The following is a 20,803-nucleotide window of genomic DNA, read 5'->3' as shown; positions in this document are numbered from 1 at the left end:
CAGAACCCAGTGCTCAGGGATGGCCCTGCCTGAGTGGGGACATGGCACCAGATGTCTCCACTGGGGTCCCTTCCAGCCTGACCCAGCCTGGGATCCTGAGCTTTATTCCCATATATCATCTCCGAGCTGTAAGGGCTGAGGATGGTAGAAAACCATGAATCCCAGACTGGTTTAGGTTGGAAAGGGCCTTAAAGCCCATCCAGCGCCACCCTCGCAATGGGCAGGGACACCTTCCAGTGTCCCAGGTGCTCCAAGCCCTGTCCAAGCACTGCCAGGGATCCAGGGGCAGCCACAGCTTCTGTGGGAATTCCTGTGCCAGGACCTCCCCACCCTCAGAGGGAGGAATTTCTTCCCAATATCCAATCCATCCCTGCCCTGTCCCTTGTCTGAAGTCTCTCCATCTCTCCCGGAGCCCCATTAGACACTGGACAGGGCTCTGAGGCGCTGAGGGAGCGTTCCCTCCTCCCGGTGCCCGCCCAGCCCGGCCCGGCCCCATCCATGGCGGAGCGTCCCTGAGGCGCTCCCGCTTCCCGCCCCGCGCACGCGCACTGCCCGCCCGGAAGGCGCCGCGCAGGCGGAAGCGCGCGCGCCGGCCCGAGCCCGGTGAGAGCCCGCGGGCGGCGCGGGCCGGGCTGAGGGGAACCGGGCCGGGCTGAGGGGAGCCCGGGGCCGAGAGGGGGCTGAGAGCGGCTGCGGGGAGGTGAGGGCGCTGAGGACGGTCAGGGGGATGAGGGGTGACGAGGGTGAGGGCGGTCAGGGGTCTGAGGACGGTCAGGGGGCTGAGGACGGTCAGGGGGCTGAGGGGGCTGTGGGGTGACGAGGGTGAGGGCAGTTAGGGGGATAGGGGTTGATGAGGGTGAGGGCGGTTAGGGGGCTGAGGGGGCTGAAGGGTGACGAGGGTGAGGGCAGTTAGGGGGATAGGGGGTGATGAGGGTGAGGGCGGCCACGGGTCTGAGGGCGGTCAGGGGTCTGAGGGCAGTCAGGGGGCTGAGGGGGCTGTGGGGTGACGAGGGTGAGGACGGTCAGGGGCCTGAGGGCGGTCAGGGGGCTGAGGGCGGTTAGAGGGCTGAGGGCGCTGAGGGGTGACGAGGGTGAGGGCAGTTAAGGGGATAGGGGTTGATGAGGGTGAGGGCGGTCAGGGGTCTGAGGGGGCTGTGGGGTGACGAGGGTGAGGGCAGTTAGGGGGATAGGGGGTGATGAGGGTGAGGGCGGCCACGGGTCTGAGGGCGGCCACGGGTCTGAGGGCGGCCACGGGTCTGAGGGCGGTCAGGGGTCTGAGGGCAGTTAGGGGGCTGAGGGGGCTGTGGGGTGACGAGGGTGAGGGCAGTTAAGGGGATAGGGGTTGTTGAGGGTGAGGGCGGTCAGGGGTCTGAGGGCGTTTAGGGGTCTGAGGGCGTTTGGGGGCTGAGGGCGGTTAGGGGGCTGAGGACGGTCAGGGGGCTGAGGGGGCTGTGGGGTGACGAGGGTGAGGGCGGTCAGGGGGCTGAGGGCGGTCAGAGGTCTGAGGGCGGTCAGGGGGCTGAGGGGTGACGAGGGTGAGGGCGGTTAGGGGTCTCAGGGCGATTAGGGGGCTGAGGGGGCTGTGGGGTGACGAGGGTGAGGGCGGTCAGGGGTCTGAGGGCGTTTAGGGGTCTGAGGGCAGTTAGGGGTCTGAGGGCGCTGAGGGGTGACGGGACTGAAAGGCAGAGGGAGGTGAGGAAGAGCCGGTCGAGGATTCTCAGGGGGCTGAAAGGCTGAAGAGGGTGAGGCAGAGTGGGTCGTGGGGGCTGAAAGGCTGAGGGGGATGAGGGAGAGCCGATCGAGGATTCTCAGGGGCTGAGGAAGAGCCGGTCAGGGTTCTCAGGGGCTGAGGGGCAGCTCGGTCCCGGGGCGAGCCCCGCAGCGCCAGCCCGCCCTGGGGCTCTGAGGAGGCCCTGGCAGGGCGAGGGGTGAGATGAGGAATAAAGGTGTCTCCTGACAAGGATTAGGGAAACAGCAGGGTTGTATACAGGTGTTGCTGCAACAAATTAAATTCTTCATTCTGTGTGTGCGTTTTTCAGCTGCTGAAATGAAGCATTTTAAAAGAAGTTTTATTCAGGGCTGTGCATCTATTAGCTGAGTTCTGTCAGCTTCCTTGGACCAGGGCTGGGTGGTTTGTACTGGTGTTATTTATCTGAATCGTCATCATAGGCAGTGTGGAAGGATAGTAGTTTTTTTGTTCTTTTTTTAAATCTGTGATTTTCACCTCATGCTTACAGCTGGGATCTTGAGATCACATCCAGGGGAAGGTGAAAAGTTTGGGATTGACCAAACCAGCATTATCATCCCCTAAGAATTATTCCTAACATCGTTGCTCACAGGATACCAAGAATTAAGAGTTCTATGCATTAGAATTTAATAAAAGCATGGTTTTTTGTTATAGGTAGCATGGGGTAATTATTAAAGGTGAAAAATAAGTAGGAAAGAATATTTTAAGGGCCGCTTTTGAGAGCAGAGAAGGAAACTCAACATCCCAGAAAACAATTGTGCATGTAGGGAATGGCAAAAGTAAATAAATGAAACAGAGATGAGGGGGTCTATAGGTGAGGCTGATGCTATGTAATAATTAAAAAGGCATAATTAATTGATGTTGCAAGATAGAGAGCAGGACAGATGTATCTTTTATTTTAGATAAAAGTGCCTCCACTGTGGCTTAGGCACAGGGGAAAGCATCCAAATATCAGTGTTCACCTTCCTACCTATAGATGGAGATCTGCTGCCACAGATTTATATTATTAATTAACTTCTTTTTCCCCTTGGTGGTGGTGTTGGGTCACACCTTTCTGTGAGAAGTAAATAAATATGGGTGGAGTTGGAGAAGAATAACCTAAATATGCCTTAGATGTTGTTTATCTGTAACTGAAACAGGAGCTCAGTGCTTCTGTTGTATGGGATTTTTGGTTTTGGTCAGTAGTAGGTGTATTAAACTCACTTAAATCAAATTATGCCTTGTCTGCAAGTGGCAGTTGTACCCTTCAAGATTGAAGTAGTTTCTTCCTCACATTTTTCCTAGTTCAGACTAAATTTTTTCTGATTCTTTGGGTTGAAGTTTGCATATTCTATAGTTAGTTGTTTGATAATTTTTTTAAGATTTTTTTTTTTGCATAGAGCAACATAATAATTTTCCTGTGTCATGCACACAGCCTTCAATTTGTCAGACCTAGCAATATTTCTTTTACTGGATCCTTATAGTGGTGCAATAAGCTTGGTGGGACATCAGCCCTGTTGCTTTTTGGGGGTGGAAGCATGGAGAATAATATCTCCTGACACCAATTGTCGCTTTTGAAGCCCTGTGCTTGTAAGCGTGCAGTGAGGTGTCAGTGTGGGGGTGTTCAGCAGTGATGGCTGGCACAGAGGGGGGCTGTGCTCCAGCAGTGCTCCTGCTGTGTCCCCAGGTCCTGGAGTGTCCCAGCCATGGAGAAGTGGAGCCTGATGGCGCTGACAGTGCTGCTGGCGCTCACCGTGCGCTGGGCTGTGTCCCTGGGCTCCTACTCAGGTAAGGCACCTGCACAGGCTGCAGCAGCCCCAGGGACACGGCTGATGGGGCTTGGGGGAAAGGCAGAGCAATTCTATGTATTGCTTATTTCTTTTATTGGTGTTTATATAAAATTAAACATAGGAATAAATGTGTTATTTCAGCTGTTGTTACATTTTAGTTCCTCTTGATTTCCCTGAGAATTCCTTTTTCTTATTTTTTGTGTGGAGCAGAATGCTGGAAAAAACCAACCATAACTTTTTTTTTGGGTGGTGCTGATGTTCATTAATGTTTTAGGTCAATATCTGCCTGTTTTCCCCTGCGCCTTTATTTGCAGAATATTGCAGTCCACTTGTACATTTGCCTCATATTGTCTTTAAAATCCTGTAGCAGGTATAACCTTATTATTTATATTTTTATTTAGCTTATATTTGGCTAATGCTGGTGCTAATGAAGACAGTGCAGAGGTGACATGGAGTGAACAATGACTCTGCTTGTAGCTGTACCTCCTTAAGCTTGTTTACAGCAGGAGCCAGAGCTACATTCTGGTAATGGATGAGTTTTTCTCCTCCTCATGTCAGAAGCCTTGCAAAGAATTAGCAAGTTCCTTTCCAAGCCTCCCAGTTCCATTCTCACACTTGGAATAAGCTTGCACAAGGCTTGCTCTCTGCAAATGAAAAAAAAAAAAAATTAAAAAATGAACCAATACTTTCAATCCTCATCAGCCCAAAGAATCACAAGTTAAATTCTACTCTGTTTTTTTGTGGCAAAGGGTGGCCTCCTCTCCTCAGTAGCTGGAGCTGCTTGGGAGCATTTTGGTGATTTTAAACTGGTAATTCTGGGTTTCATTTACTTGAAGAGTTTGCTTGAATCTGAACTGTGTTTCCAATTGCTTTGGTTTGAGTTTGCTTTCTCAAAATGCCATTTCTCAGAGATCTGTAGGTAACTGAGTTTTTTACCCATTTCTAGGCAGCAAACGCCCTGTCTTCAGGCATACACTGAATTTCTCTTGCAGTGCAGAGGATTTATTTAGAATTCGGTTGCTAACTAGATTTTTGTACGTTGATTTAATTTCAAACCAATCAAGATTATGGAAGAGAGTCTAAAATAAAGCCTGAGCTAAAATAACAATTTTTAAATCTCATTTCCTCCCCAGCTGATATAACTGATTTTGGAATAGGAAAAGCTGAATCTGATCCAGTCCAGCAAATTATTAATGCTTAACTTTGAGCATTGGCTGGCTGTAAAAAGACAAATCCCAGTGTCAGAGCTGTCAAACACATAAATCCACTGGGATTATTTTTTTCTCTTTGACTTCCTGCAGATGTGATAAACTTTTAATTCCACCCTCATTTACTGTGCACCCTTGGATCTCTGTCTCATTCCCAGCCTGTTCCTTGCCATCAGCTTGCCTTTGGATTTGCCTCTGGAATTGAATGATAAAGGAGAAACTAATATCTGGTTTTGAAAAGTTGTCATTAGTGATGACCTGGCCCTGGGGAATTACTGAGGAAAAATTTGGTTTCATAGGTTAATGCATGATTTTTTAATGCATGTCCAAACTCCTGCTAAATACAGGTATTGAGAGGCAGCTTCAAACCCTTAAAAAAATCTATTCCCAGGTTAACAATAAAACTGAATAAAATCACTATTTTTAAGGTATTTGTGAGCATTTTAAAATAAAATATTCCAGTTTTATTAATTTTTAACTTAGTTTGTCTGTGTACTTGGTGCTTTCTGTAGATGGAAGCTAAATGTGCATTGTCAAACTAACAAATCAGTAATTGGCTTTTAATAATCAAACCTTTGGGTTAAGAACTTTTGATCATTCTGAAAGCAATGAATTTTTTTCATCCTTTTTTCCCCCTTGAGATTGAAAAATTTATACACATAGAAACACTCTAAAATTTGGGTAATATCTATTTTGTATTTCAATAATCCAGTGGCAGATTCTTTGTTCCACTGGACTTACAGCTACAGACTTGACACTGGTGAAACTCCAGTGATCTCACTTATTTGGGAAACTTTAATCTGAATGTGTGAGAGTGGAGGTGCTCTGCTCTCTCCACCCCCCAGGAAGAAATGAGCAGAGATAAGAGTTCCTTTGCACTTTCTGGGAATGAATTACACATTGCTGAGCTCGTGGGATTCCCACAAACATAGATCATGGGTAAAACCAGAGATAGCTTTCCTATATTTTAAAGAACCTCTTAAATCTCTGTCTGGCTCATGTCAATATTTCACTGGGAGCACAATCAGTCCAGTTTCTGTTCTCAATGATCAGGTTAATAGAAGTAAATAAACTCTGGGAAGATGCTTTGCATGCTGCCATTGCCACACTTAGGCTTCCATCGAGGGGAGATTTGACATCTGAATTATTTGCATTGAGAAAGCTTTCTTTTCCATGAAAATAGCTAATATTAGTATTATAATGATATTAATAGTGAGGTACCATGACATGGCTGAAAGAAATGGGAATATTGACAATTATCACACACCAAGGGAGTGCAGCAGTTCTCACAGAATCACTGTAACATGTCCATTATGTGCATTTTCCTAGTTCAGGGAAAGTACCACATTTTTCATCTGCACTTGGAAATTATTTTTTTTGTCAGATGAGGAAGCAGTTTTTCACAGCAGAGTATCTTGATAAATGCTCATTGCAGAAATCTCCAGAAAGCCAAAAGAACACGTAACTTTTTTTTTTCTCTGTGTTAGACTGCATGATGAGATCTCTATTTGCTCTCAATACAGAGGAATGGAGAATAAAATTAGTAATTAATATGCAATATATGACTGGGGGAAAGCAATCTATAAACCAAATAATGTCCTGAATGCTGTGTCTTCTCTTTTTAGGGGCAGGAAAACCACCCATGTATGGAGACTACGAGGCTCAGAGGCACTGGCAAGAAATCACCTACAACTTACCCATCAGGCAGTGGTAGGTGGTGCTTACAAAGGGAGAATGGGAGGAAATCCTGCTTTATTTTACACCTCTGAGTTCATTGTTTTCTTCCATGAGCCATGAGATTTTTAAATGCGAGAATTCTGGATTCTAGATTCAAGTGTAGCCGGCTTCGTTTGTACAGATCATATACAAAGGAGGAGAATTATTCTAAATATTTTATTTAATTTAGCATTATTCCTAATATTCTTTAGAGTAAAAATTTAATCCATATATGTGCTACAACTCAAATTGGAATATATTGGAATTCCAGTTCATCTTCCAGCATGGACAGCAGTGTTTTGGGCGTATGGTGTAATTTTTCCCTGGCTGTCTGTTGGGGAACAGACTCATTTGACAAAATAGAAAATTAATACACTTGTGTTCTGTAAATACATGTGAACTCCGCAGATTAGTCTGTGTAGTGACCTCAGATCATCTTGTTGTTCCTATATTCTCATTTTTGTCCTTTTTTTTCCTGATATCCAAACCCCGACTGCCAGTGTTGGGATAAGACTGTTACATAATAATGGAGTTGGCAGCTTTGATCCACTCTGTTACACTGAACTGTGTTTCCTTAAAATTAGGAGTTATAGTAGCCAATATTCCCAGGCATTCCCAGGGGCCAGATCAGACACTGCTGCAGGCTGGGTTTAGCTGAGGGGCTGCCAGGTGGGCACCTTGGGCTTCTGTTTGCTCTCTGGTTTTGTAATAGATGTCATTTTATATTTATAATTGAAGGGTTTTTTGGGGTTGGGTCTGCTCTGGGAATTGGATCTCTAATACAGCAAAGTGGGTGTTTAGAACAGCACATCTTGGCTGATGTGCAAGGGATTGCATTCTAGAATTAAAATATTTCTGGTTTTTATTATTCTGTAAAGTCCTTTAGGAACTTCTTTTTTTATCCTACTGCTCATTAAAACTCTGCAAGCTTCCTTACTAAATATTAGTGGGCATATAAGGGTTGTTTTTCTTTTTTTATTGAAAATGTTATGGAAGGTAAAATGAAAAAATAAACCCCCAAAAGTGTCAAATTCCCTGAAAGTTGCAAACTGTGACATTCTGCATAAAGAATCTGCACTGCCTTGGCAGGAGCAATCTTGAATTGTAGGATAAGAGGCAGAGATGCAACTCAAAGAAATGTGATTTATCATCTGTTCAGAAGACACTTCAGGCAGCTCATAAAGAATTCAAGAAATATCATTTACTATTATAAATGTCAAAAATTGGCTGCATTTGAAGAGTGGAAGTGGAAGAGCCAGGAGCCTGCCCCGTGGCAGTGGGAGCAGCCAGAATTCACTGGGAGATGGGAAGGGAGACTGCTCCTCAGTGCTGGAGCTTCTCCTTGGACAAACCCCTCTGATCTCACCTGGGAGAGCTGACTTCATTTTGACTGCTGCCATAGAAATCCTGACACAACGTAATCCCAGATGGGAAAATCCTTTTCTTTCCTTTCACATGGTCTGGCTGGGTTTGGAGGTAGATCCAGGAGTTTTTCTCTCCACTGAAGTGAGCTTTAGCAGCTTTTTTTCGACCACAAATATGTGAACTCTGCATCACTTTTGCTGTTATTTTGTTGCTTGGGACTTATTTAATGTGCAGTAAAATTAGGCAGGTATAGATGCTGCCACCTTCTATTTTGGATTTGGAATGCATTTACTATTCAGTCTTTTCCTTGGGTCAAAACCAAGCTGGAGATATAGTCTTTAAATTAAATTTTATTTTTTTAGGTACTTCAATACAAGTGACAACAACTTGCAGTACTGGGGCCTCGATTACCCACCTCTCACTGCCTATCACAGTTTTGTGTGTGCTTACATGTAAGTCCAATGTTTGAAATCCTGTGTTACATTTTTCTTTCTGGATATTCCGTTTTCCCTACAAGCCACTGCTGGATCTGGGATGCCCAGGGGGAAGTGCTGTAGGAACAGGGGGCATTGCCTGGGAAAGCTCTCGTGTGTGCAGAGCCCAGGTGACATTTGATGAGTGGATATCATGTAAATAGAATTCTGTTATTGGAATACTTTTTCCACAAGGGCTTTGCTGCTGTTGGAATGAGACTTATGGAATAAGAATGTAGGTTAAAGTGCACAGGCACAGCTATGTGGGGCATCTATGTGAACTGTAAATGGTTTATATTTAATACTTAAGCATGAAAGGTATTTACAATTGTTTTTTTTTAAAGTCCAGGAACCAGACTGGAGGTGGTTATCTTGTCCTAATAAATATTGTATTCCATTTTTACTGTTTCCAAAGGTTATTTTTTTTAATTGTGAAACAGTCTATAGTGTAAACTGATCTAGTGGTGAGGAAAAGCTTTCATTGATCACTATTGCTCTCTGAAATATTTCTCCTCATTCATCTTAATTCTTGGAATCTGCTCCTGTCTGTGTCATCTTTATTGCTGCAAGGAGTGTAAAGGGAAATGAGAACTGTCTGCATTTTGATGTGTCTGTACTTTGTTTTACAGTGCAAAGTTAATAAATCCTGATTGGGTTGCCCTGCACTCATCTCGGGGCTATGAGAGTCAGCCCCATAAGTTATTTATGCGTACAACAGGTAGGAAGATTATATTTCCTTGGGATCATCCTGCACATTTGTCTTGCTTACTAATTCAGTTTAATATGCAGCTTCTCTGTCTTTTCTGCTTTATTCTCAGGTTTTTAACTGGATGGCTTTGCAGGTCCATTTCTGAGCCAAATATGTGCATTATTTCCTTTTCTGCCATCATTTGTGAAGCTATAAATATAAAATACAGAAACAAGTTTTCAACCCAATTAATTAATTAAAATCTCTAAAACACAACTGCTCTTTGTAGCATAGACCCACTTTTTAATTTTGAAAACTATTCTTGTTTTCTCTTCTATTCTGATAAATACTTTTATACTTAGCATCATTGGTTTTTATTGTAAAATTATGTTACATGTAGCCTGGCTTTTCCTAACTTAATCTCTGGAGGTATCAGAGATCTTCTTTAGGAGCTGATCTCAAAGGCAGAAATATTTGGTATTTTTACTGTGAGAAAAAAATTAAAAATTTATTTTACTACTTGTATTCTAAATTTGTCTTCCACCATTTGATTATTTTGAACTGCAAACAAATGCAGAAGATTTGCACCATAATTTAGTAGCTGCAGCAGTAGAACAGCAAACAATGTGGCCAATGAACTCTTGTTTCTTGTTACTATTTCCTTTCATTGGAAATGTCTTCTGCTTTTTCTAACACAAAATGCTTTCTGATTGCAACAGCAGAATTTGTTGTTCATCAATAGCTTTTCTGTACTTCACAAACCTCTCAGTCTGCTCTCTGGTAATTGATTGAATTGAAAAAAACTAAAAATCACTAGTATTTAATTACCCTTGAAATGGTCTTTATTAATTTTGAAATCAACTCACTTGACACAACACTGATGGATCTGGAGAACTGATAAACACTTTTAACAGGGGCCATTAGAAGAGTGCATTAAAATAATTCAGGGTGGTCAATGGCAGCCTTATTTAAGCATCAGTGTATTTGTTTTGCTAACACCTTGGTTATATTTGTTTAGTTGTGGCTTAAGCTGGCAAAACCATTCATCCCTGGATAACTGAAATATTTAAACATCTCCATTTTCTCTTGGAGCCACTGCACATTTGCTAAAAGTAGTTTGTAGAAATAATCTGAGGTTTTTATTGAGTTTTTAAGACAACGCAAGAATTCACCTGCTGGACATACCCTGGGCAGGGGAACCTGCTGGCTCTGTTTCCTTGTCCCCTCTCACAAATCCTTGCTGTAGGCAGGTGAACAAAGACAAATCCCTGCTTTCAGTCTCTTTATCCCCATCACTGGTAATTCACACAGAGACTGGGATAATCTGGAGTTTCTTCAATGTGCCCCAGTGTTAGCCTTCAGGAACACACATAATCACGGGATATGATTATCTGCAGGTGCTTTTATTGAGAGCTCTGAGAATCAGGGGAACAACCCAAATCTGCTTCGACATGGTTTTCAAGCTAAACGTATTTTATATTCTATCGTTATATAAATTACATATTCGTTATTAAACTTGCATTGTTCTATTGTATACATTGACATGAGTTTCTCGTGATCTTTCTTAGGCCCCTGACCACAGTTTCTCATGATTATTCTTACTATTAAACAGTAATTATATTTAATTACTAAACAATCATCACATCTAACAATTATATCATTTATCATGTACTAGCTACACAGGTGCAGTTCTAGCAAGGTACAAGGCCTTCATGTACCTAGGGTATTTATTTTTTTTCAGTGCCTACTAAGCTTAATTTTCCTTTTAACCCTAAATCCTCATGTTTTTAAAACCCTTTTACTATCACCAGGCTCTCAGTCCTGTCCCACAACCTGGGTGCAGGCGGGACTGATTTCTTTGGGGCATTCCCGAATGCCTGCCCTGCCTGTGGCATGTGAGGAACTAAAGAGCGACTGAGGCTGTGCCAGGAGCCAGGACAGCTGAACACGTGGAAGCAGCAGCTTTGGGACATCAGAAATGAGCCTTAGAAACATTAACAAGATCAAATTCTGTAGACCTGGTTCTTTTTGTCCTTTGAAGTGGATCTGCCCAGTTTATTTCTGATATTTTGATGTTTATTTGCCTGTGTTTTTTCCTTGCCTTCTCCTTGTGGGAGAATTCTAATGGAAAGTTAATCTTTATTTTTCAGTGTTTGTTGCTGATTTGCTGGTTTATATCCCTGCAGTTATTTTATATTGTTTTTCCTTGAAAGAAACATCTGCTAAAAAAAAGGCAAGTACCTGGTGTGTGTAAATTAAACGAAGAAAGCACTGTTAGTACAGAGCAGAAGTGTAACACTGAGTTAATTAACACCTAGAACACCCTGATGGCTTCCATGTAAAACTGATGGATAACCACTATAGCTCATATTATAGGCTTTTCACTTTAAAACATCAGAAAAGCCTTTATTTTATCTTACAGCAATTATTTTAATGCTTTTAATAACAAGATTTCCCATGAATTTATTACTCAATTAGGAAAAAAAAAAACCCAAAAAAAATTTGTGGTGTGGCGGGGAGGATTTGGGAACTGCTTTGTCTTGAACACTCCTTACAATAGATTTTGGGATAACAAGTCTCCTGATTTTTGGAGTGGTTTAAGATAGGTGTAGGTGGTCTTTGAGCTGTTTTAAAGGGCAGGCAATATTCAATATTTTCTAATTTATGGCAAATCTTTGTCCTTGTTTATTCCTCAAAAATATTCCTGACAGATGATTACTGGTAGAGAATAAGATTCCTCCATATAGGATGCACCATGGTGGGGCACATTTTTGTTCTGGAGCAGGGAGAAGTTTCTCTGTCTAATGTCTAATTATGGACTAATTATTTTTCCCCTCTTTTTTGATCCTTCTTGCCAGGTTTCCAGTGCTCTCTGCATCCTGCTTTACCCAGGCCTCATCCTTATTGACCATGGGCACTTCCAGTATCCTTGTTCTGCATGGAAATGAATTCCTGTTTATGGAATTACTGCTCCTTAGCACTTGTTAGCTGAGCACGGGGTGGCTTTGGGTCATCTGGGGGGTTCTGCCCACCCCAAACAGAGATATCAAAGCAAGCTACAAGTCTGAAACATATTGGAGATAAAAATTATTGATATTGGCACAAATCAATCCCAACATGAATATCATTCTTCCCATGCCTCCAGCTCATCTCCCTGTCAGTCACTTCACTGCAGGCAGCATCAGTGGGGTTGTGACAGGGAGGAGAGTGATGGGTTGTGCTCCTGTGATTTGTGTGTGCAGAGGGAATCCCCTTAGATCTTCCTAGGATGGCAGAGCAGTGGCAGGTGGAGCTGTGTGAAACGTTCAGCTCTGTAAAGCCTCCCCTTCTGCCTTGGCTGCACAGCTCAGGGGGGTGAGTTCAGGGCTGGCTGGTGGCACCTTCACAGGGGCTCTTTATTAATAATGATCTGCTTTTATACTGGCTTTGCACAGGAGCAGCCCGGTGTTGTCAGCTCACCCCGTGCTGGAGGTGCAGCAGCTGCTGTGAGGCAGGGATTTCCTGCAGATTTCTGTGCCAGCCCTGCCACTCTGATGTGACAATGCCACCCTCTGAGCAGCTCCAGCAGGGCAGGGATTGGTGTCTCTGAGCTGCTGCACCTCTGCACCATCAGGGCCTCTCGGTGTGAGTTGGCTGATGTGAAATCAATGAGGTGTCAAATACACCTGGTGATGTGGAGTGGGAAATGTGAGTGGGCTGAGAGCTCCGTGGGCAAGCTGGATGTGTTGTCACAGCTGCTTAGGCTGACAGAGGGAAAACAAAATATTGTGACATTTCTGACAATACAAGAAATACGAGGGACTGTTTACAAGGGATGTAGTGACAGGACAGGAGGGAATGGCTTCCCATTGCCAGAGGGTGGGTTTGGATTGGATATTAGGGAGAAATTCCTCCCTGGGAGGGTGGGGAGGCCCTGGCACAGGTGCCCAGAGCAGTTGTAGCTGCCCCTGGATCCGTGGCAGTGCCCAAGGCCAGGCTGGAGCACCCTGAGACAGTGGAAGGTGTCCCTGCCATGGCAGGGGATGGCACTGGATGGGCTTTAAGGTCCCTTCCAATTCAAATCAGTCTGGGATTCTGTGTTTACTGGTTTTTCTAAGCTTTTCAAAAAACAAGTAAAAACCAAAGCTTCTGTTACAGTTTACAAAAATTACAAAACTTTATTGCAGTATAATAGTAAGTGTAGCTTAGGCTCTTCAAAATCTCCTGAGCCTGGGAAGCTCTTTCAAAGTCACAAGGCAGTAATATTTTTTTAGCAACTATTGCTCATTGTTTGAGCAGGATTAGCAGTCAGGGAACTGGTCATGGACGAGGGTGCCTTGTGTGTGTAATAGAATCACAAACCATTCAGAAGTTCTTGAAGGAAATTATACAGAATTTAAACACTGACATATTTGAATATTCTGCACGTGTCTTGTGGGAGCTGGAAGGGAAAGCTTGTGAGAGCTTTACCACTACCCATGTAAATACCAAGAAGAAAATGTTGCTTGTTGCAGAGAACTGTCAGTGCCACCAAAAGCTGGGTTGACTGAATGCATGTGTAATTACATGTGTAATTAATGCACACATAATTTGCCCTCAGATTTTCCTGGGCAAGCTCTGAATCAAACTTTGGAATATAAAAATTACGCTTTCAATGGGTGTAATTTTTTTATCTTTGGGGGCAACATAGTCACAACTGGCAATGTGTTCTTAAGACTAACTTGACAAAACTCATTTTACAAGCTATTTCTGCTTTCCCTCAGGACATTAATTGCTGCCTTCCAGAAGTGAGATGTGTGTGTTGTCCTTGACATAAAAAACCATATACAACTCAGTGAGCCTTGGCTTGGCCCTGTGGGCTGTCCTTTGTTTGTCCCATGACTGGGACCTCCTGGGCTCTGTGGCATTTTGCTTGGCCTTAAATTATAAGCAAATGGAACTCTACCATTCCCTGCCCTTCTTTTGCTATTTGCTGGGAAAGTGCTTCAAGAAGGGACTGAAAGGAAAGGGGTAAGTGGGTTTGAGGTGTTTTATCTTCCTCAGGAATCAGCCTGGCATGGGGAATGGGCTTGTCCTTGTCTGCACACAGGCATTCCTGGATCATTTCTGTGGGAGGTGCCTGTGTGCTGTGCTGCTGTCCTGCAGGGTGAGCCTGGCAGGGTTTGTGCCCAGCGCTGCTGGGTGCTGTGCTGATGTGCTGTCCTGTTACAGGTTGGTGCTGCTGGCCAAACTGGCAGGGACAGTGCTGGTGTCCTTCGCTGCCTGCTGGCTCCCGTTCGGCACCGACGTGGAACAAATCATGCAAGTACTCAGAAGACTCTTTCCCATTGACAGAGGCTTGTTTGAGGCATGCATGTTTTCTTCTCCCACCCACTGCCCTGTCCTGTATTCTTAGATCCCTGGAGAAACCTTCAGGCTGACCTTTAGGATTTCATGGGGGAGACACAGCGCAGGGCGAGTAACTCGAGACGGCTTCTTCAGCAGTCGTTTCTTGCCAGTTATTTAATCCAGTGTTTAACCCCAGCTCAGCTGGCATCTTCCAGGATATTATACCAGGAGACAACACTTATCCCATCATCAAACCCATACTTCAATCCATACATTTTTCCATTGAAATAGATTCCATAGTAATTGACAGTGTCAGAAGATGTAACCTTGAAAGTTGACAGCTTTGGCCTCTTGGGTTCTGCTCCCCTCTTTTCAGTGCGATTAATTATTTTTTTTAAATGATTTTTAAATTATGTTTTAGATACATAGCCTAGAACTTCCTTTTTGACTCATCTTGTGCAGTTTCTACAATATTTTCCAAAAGCTTTAGGCCACTTCTGATTTTGGCTTTGCTCATGGTGTGAGCATGCCCGTGCTGAAGGTGCTGAGCCTTAATCCAGTTACTCCATTCCTCATTTACGGAATGGCAATGCCACAGGAATTTGGGAGGAAAGAAAGGGTTCCCATGTCCAAGGTCATAGGGAGTTGCTGCTGTTTTAATTGGGCCATGAGTCTTTCTACAGCAGTTTCTCAATTTCAAGCTTAACCCAGAAAATGCAGCTTTGAATTTCCAGGCTGTCCACAAGGATTAAAGCAAATTCTCACGTAGTTGGATTAATCTTAATTATTCTTTTAATGTTTTTCAGATGTAAATAATATCTCAGCTGGCACTTTTTTTCCCCCAAAAGTTAGTGCTGATGTACCAAAGGCAGTGGAGGTGTTCTTAATGTATTCTCTGCTAGCTTATTTTAAAAACCCCAACAAACACCAAACAACATCTCCAAAAAAGACACTCCCAAAAAAAACCAATGACTCTTCTCCTTGACAATTATTTGGAATTTATAAAGGAATATCACTTTGCTCACCACACCTTTTATTGAGTACCAAGTTTAGAAATAAAATCTTTAAATGACAATAACCAATGAGTCTGAAAGAGCTGGAGGATTTTAGTCTAATATTAGCCCAAATATTTTCTGAGCTGCTCAGGGCAGTGACTTGCTGGATGCTGATGGAGATAAAATGAGAATTTGTCCACGTAAGCAGCGCTCAGTAACTTGGCCTGGGGTGTGACAGGTTCTGTGCAGCTCCCATTTGCAGGCAGGGTGTGCCAGTTCCCATTTGCAGCCCGGGAACACTTGCTGGTGGCTGGAAATTCGGCCTGGCTGTGAGGAGGAGGCTGCTGGTGCTGCCAGGACTGTGTTCCCCGGAATCCCCGGCGGATTCCGGGCGCTGGCAGTGGGGACCGAGGGGGCTCAGTTGCTGCTGGGAGTTGTGTCTACACAGCTGTGCCTCCAGCAGCTGTCTGGGGATGAGTTTCACCAGCAGGAGAGCTGCAGTTACAAATTTAATTTTGAAAGTGATCCTAGCACAAGTGCTAATGTCTTTAGACTTCTTGATTTATGGGGGGTTAACTCTGTGAGTGCTAGCGGGCAGTGAGCACGGGCAGGTAGGGAGGAAATGGATTCACACAGGCCAGGGTTTACTCAGGGACAGTTTCACAGCCTTAGCTCCACAAAATGTCTGCTCTTGTGGGGTAACTTGTCATCTCTTCTGCTGAAGAACTGTTTCTCACTTATTTTAGAGCCTGTTTTAATTTGGTCTCTTGAAATTGTCAATTTTTGAGGAGCACAATCATCCCCAGTACATCTGAGAACGTGATGTACTCCTACAGGTGTTATTTGCACTCCCATGGTAGAAACCCAACAATCCCCACCTCCCGAGCCCCATTGTTCCCACAAACATGAGTGTAATTATATATAATTGTCACTGATTGCCTTTTTATTTCTTTCCAGGATAAAGTAGCCAATATTTGGTGCAGTCTAAGTGTCCTTATAAAGATAAAGAATGTAATATCCCCTCGAACTCAGCTGAAACTCAGGTGAGACATAACTGGAGTGCCTTAGGTAGTTTTTATCCTCAATATTTTTTGCAAGAGGAGTAAATTTTCTCAAACTGTATTCTTTCCTATACTGTATTTTTCTTCCAAGTAATGATGGAGAAATACTGGGAATATTTATGACTGAAAAATTCCCTGCTTGTTTGTATAGTGATTTAAGCTGCTTGATTAAAACTGAGTTTAAATTTGCAAATTCAAAGAATTCAAATATCTTTCAATGCTCTTAAAAGTCAGAGCTTGCAGTTCTCCTTGACTCAGTGAAGAATTCAGGTCTGGCTCTGCAGAGTGAAGTGTTAATGGCTGTAGTCCCTCATGTATTAAAACTGTTTTTCTTCCCCAATCCTTTAGTTTTGCTGTGACATTCCTGAGCCTGCTCCCTGCCTGTATCAAGCTCACTGTCCAGCCTTCCCTGCGAGGGTTTAAATTTGCCTTGGTGAGTGTTTGCTGTTCACTGCTCCTTGTTTTGTATCCACCACAAGCACTGGAGGGCAACCAGCAGTGCCAGCAGCATGTGGGCAGGGCACAGAGGGTGGGAGCCATCAAATGCTGAAGGAATTGGTTAAAAAGTGTTTTGCTTCCTCAAATCCAGGGCTCTGACCTGGCCTTTAAACCCAGACTTGTTCCTTAAGCTCAGTTTTCTTTATTTAACTCTGTATTTTTATTATCTTCCTCTGAAGAGCCTTTGGGAGATTCCACACTCATTTAAACCTCGTATAGAATTGGGATTTCTCCTCTTTTTTGTTTGGCTTCCAAAGTGCCAGTTTTTCTTCCTTCACTGGCTGCAAAATTCCATTAAAAATTCCCCAAATGGACATTGTGAGCTCATGAGTGGTTTGAAAATAAAATGATCCCATTTTCCAAAATGTTTGCCTTCTCTTAGTCACATCATTGAATTGAAGCACATTGCTATGACTCTTGTGCAAAAACTGAATTCTCCTTGAAATCAAAATTAGCTGGAGCTGGGTCCAAGTTTCAGAGTTATAATTTTTTTTTTAACTTTATCACAACATTACCTAAAACTAATGTTTATCCCAAGAACTGATTGGTTTTACACATTTTTATTTGGTTGGGGAATAAAAAACCAATTTGTTTACTTTTTCTGTTGGCTGGTCATGATGAGGAGCAAAATTTTGTGTCAAAAATGGGGGTAATTCTTTCCAGGAGTGGGATTTACCAGCGCCTGTGTGTGGGAATATTGTGATCCCTTGCTCTTGTCAGGGAAGCTGAGCAGGAGTGAGGCTCTACCTGAAGGACTTTGTGCCTAATTCTGGATAAACTTCCAAATCAGGTGGTTTTGGAACATGAGGGTGGCACAGGAGCTGCTCTGGGTGCCTGGGGTTTGCACTGCAGGGAATGCAGCAGTTAATTAGAAAACTCAGCTCGTTTAGCTGCTGCCCCCACGCAGGACCTGCACCTGCAGACACCAAAGCAGAGCTTTGCTTTGCACTCACAGGCTGACACATCTCTGCTCTCTCTCCTAAGGTCAGCTGTGCCTTGTCATTTTTCCTGTTCTCCTTTCAAGTCCATGAAAAGTCTATTCTTCTCGTGTCAGTGTAAGTAAATCATTTTTCTGTGGATAAAATTGGATCTTTTCCCCATCTTCTTATTGCATGCTGCTTTCACTTACAAATAGATCAGATTTTAACAACTTTTCACATTTGCTTTTCTAAATCACTTATGAATGACTGTGCAAGTTGCAGGCAGGCTGCTCTGTCCTTTTGGAGGTGGCAGTGGGGACAGTCACCAGCACTGCTGTTCCATGGGGATATCCTACACGTACTGAGAGTGCTGTTTGATTAGGGAAAGCTGATATCTCTTTTTCTTCCTCTCATTCTAGCCCAGTCTGCTTAATCATAAATGAAATCCCCTTCATGGCCACATGGTTTCTACTTGTGTCAACTTTCAGGTGAGCTGGAAACTGTTAACAGCTGGAGAGGGGCTGGGGACAAGGCCTGGAGGGACAGGACACAGGGATTGGGTTCACTGCCGGAGGACAGGGATGGATGGGAGATTGGGCAGGAATTGTTCCCTGGGAGTGTGGGCAGGCCCTGGATCCCTGGCAGTGTCCAAGGCCAGGTTGGAGCACCCTGGGACAGTGAAAGGTGTCGAGGTTGAAACAGGATGAGCAAACCCATCTGTGATTCCATGCAAACCCTGTTGTGCCCCAGTTCTGGCAAGGATAAATACATTTACTGTTTTTCCCTGCCCACCCAGCCTGCTGCCCCTGCTGCTGAAGGACGAGCTGCTGCTGCCCTACGCCGCCACCACGCCCGCCTTCCTGGCCGCGTGCCTGGCCTCCTTCTCCATCCTGGAGAAGACCTCTGCCGAGGACCTACAGCTCAAGGCCTTTTCCCTTTCCCTCAAGGGCTACGTGTCCTGGTTTAAGTCCTTTCCCAGGATTGTCAGGGGCCTGGTAAGCAAATGTTATTCCTTTACCTCTTCCTTGCAGCTTTTCCCAGTGCAGAAGCGTCAGTGGAGGGGGGGCTGTCACTTTTTTGTGCCGTGTGGAAGAGTGCAGAGCACCCAGCAGCGCAGTGGCAGCTGAGCTGGCTGAGGTGTCCCACCACTCCTTGTGTTGCAGTTCCTGCTGTCCCTGGCCCTGATGGGAGCCCTGTCAGTGCTCAGTGCTGCGGTGCCTCCCCCCCAGCACCTGCCAGATTTGTTCCCCCTGGCTGTGGCCGTGGTCTCCTGCCTGCACTTCCTGCTCTTCCTGGTGTATTTTAATGTTGTGATACTCTGGGACTCCAAGAATAGAGGGCAGAAGAAAATCAGTTAATGAAGCTGAAGCTGCAGGACTGAGAGTGCTCAGTGAGAGGTGCCAGACTGCAGAGGAGCCTGTGTGTGATGGATGCAACTCAAGGAAAGCCAGGAAAAACCTTTTGTTTATTTAAACACAAAACAATCAAAAGACTGTTTTAAAGGAGAAATATTTTGACGAGTGTTGGGAATGGGATTTGATTTGTTTTCTTTGGAAGTGTCATACTTTTGTTACCATTTATAAACCTAAAATGCCTAATAAAGGACCAAATTTTGAATTAATGCTAAAATACTGTATTAGCAAAAGCAGCATGAAGTTTTCTCCTTTCTCAGGATAAAAAGCACAAGGAAGTAATGCAGGTAAAGTTTAAACTCGTGCCTGGCAGCACTGAAGTTGTGGTGCTGAATTGCTTTATGACACAAACCTAGTTTGTGGCTGTCAGTCACTGTCCCCCTTTGCTGGGGGTCAGCAGCTCTGGTGTGGCTCCAAAACTGCTGCAAATCTCTTTAACAGGACCAAAAAGCCAAAACTTTTGCTTCTACTGCAATAAAAGCTGAGGTGCTGCAGTGCTGTTTGAAAATACCCAAACCCCTTATTAAATTGCACAGCAATTTGCAGATGTAAACTGAACTCAACTCTGCAATTTCTCCCTGGGCACAGCTCAGCCTCCAAAGCCAATAATTCAGAAAATACAAATTGATTGAGTAATTATAAACATAACAAAGCATGGAGGAAGAAAATAAATCATAAAGCAATTTAGGGTCGTATAGTTTAATTAGGAGTCAGTCTACCCTTTTTTTCTGTATCTATATATAAATATAAAAGAAGCCCCCCCTCGTTTAAAGGCTTCCCCTGTCACATTCCGGGCTGTCACTGCCCTCAGCCTCAGCGTGTGAATCAGCTGTTCTGGGAACTTCCAGCTGGGCCAGTTCTGAGCCCTGGCACTGCAGTCCCACAAGCTCAGTGTATTTGTGCACTTTTTCCAGGCTTATTTGTTGTGGAAAAAATACCCCCAGGCACCACTGCCCCCCTGGCAGCTCAGAGAGGATGGAAAGGGGGCTCTGGAGTAGGAACTGGAAGGATATTGGGAGTGAGCACAGTTCAGTTTCTACATTGTAACAATTCCTTATAAAACAACAAAACTTCCATCTTTTCCTAAGGATTTAGGATTTTCTGCGGGTCTGACTCTTAACTGTGGCATGCAAGAGCTCTGCCCACAGCATGGCCTTTCTGCAAGTGTGGGCTGAGTGGCACTGAGGGGACACAAAATAGGAATCTTTGTCTCCAGAGGCTGTGAAATCCCAAACCCACCGTGTTTCCCCCAAGGAACGGCCGCCTGATCTGTGCCAGCCTGAGCAAGGGCTGTACCTACAGGGAAATGAAGGTGGATGGAAGCAGAGGGAGCCCCGTGTCCAGCAGAGCCCAGCCCGTCCTTCCCGTAGCCAAACATTAGTTTTGGGTGTATCCCTTTCCTTTGTCCTTGAGGTGGCCTCGGGGGGTGATAAAGTGAGAGTCACCCGATCCACCTTGTGTGGAACTGGAAATGGTTCCTAACAGCCCCAGCTGCCTCCGAGGCAAAAGCCTGGTGCGGCAGGAGGTCAGAGACACGGAGAGTGCTCGTGTGCATGAGGGGCCGAGCAGAGCTCGCTGCGCAACTCCCCAAAAATGCCCGATTCAATAACAGCCATGGCAATAAACTGCCATCACCACCTTCCC

At 44.4% G+C, this 20,803-nt stretch overlaps 1 protein-coding gene across 2 annotated transcripts; it reads left to right on the top strand.

Annotated features, from left to right (window-relative positions):
- Positions 1-547: 547 nt before the first annotated feature.
- On the top strand, positions 548-19,376 carry ALG6 (ALG6 alpha-1,3-glucosyltransferase). 2 transcript variants are annotated; one of them, XM_030278587.4, is made up of 15 exons: positions 548-603; positions 3,414-3,514; positions 6,350-6,434; positions 8,168-8,257; positions 8,908-8,996; positions 11,117-11,199; positions 11,825-11,889; positions 13,770-13,955; positions 14,157-14,292; positions 16,226-16,311; positions 16,678-16,762; positions 17,812-17,882; positions 18,167-18,235; positions 18,544-18,742; positions 18,911-19,376. In XM_030278587.4, exons 2-15 carry the CDS (start codon positions 3,433-3,435, stop codon positions 19,103-19,105), a joined length of 1,521 nt encoding a protein of 506 aa, XP_030134447.4. In that variant the 5' UTR covers positions 548-603; positions 3,414-3,432; the 3' UTR covers positions 19,106-19,376. The 2 variants fall into 2 exon arrangements, with proteins under 2 accessions (XP_030134447.4, XP_030134445.4); XM_030278585.4 differs by having other exon boundaries at positions 548-700.
- Positions 19,377-20,803: the final 1,427 nt, after the last annotated feature.

Source organism: Taeniopygia guttata, chromosome 8 (genome assembly GCF_048771995.1).
Source record: "Taeniopygia guttata chromosome 8, bTaeGut7.mat, whole genome shotgun sequence".
NCBI lineage: Eukaryota > Metazoa > Chordata > Aves > Passeriformes > Estrildidae > Taeniopygia > Taeniopygia guttata.
Note: the sequence above shows the minus strand (reverse complement) of the source record. Positions and strands in the feature narration are given on the sequence as shown.

Bases quoted from the DNA above. Each gene is read 5' to 3' on its own strand.
- ALG6 (XM_030278587.4), top strand. From the start codon at position 3,433: ATGGAGAAGTGGAGCCTGATGGCGCTGACAGTGCTGCTGGCGCTCACC. The intron at 8,997-11,116 runs GTAGGAAGATTA...TTTATTTTTCAG, and splicing joins GTTATTTATGCGTACAACAG to TGTTTGTTGCTGATTTGCTG. The intron at 11,890-13,769 runs GTATCCTTGTTC...ATAAAAAACCAT, and splicing joins ATTGACCATGGGCACTTCCA to ATACAACTCAGTGAGCCTTG.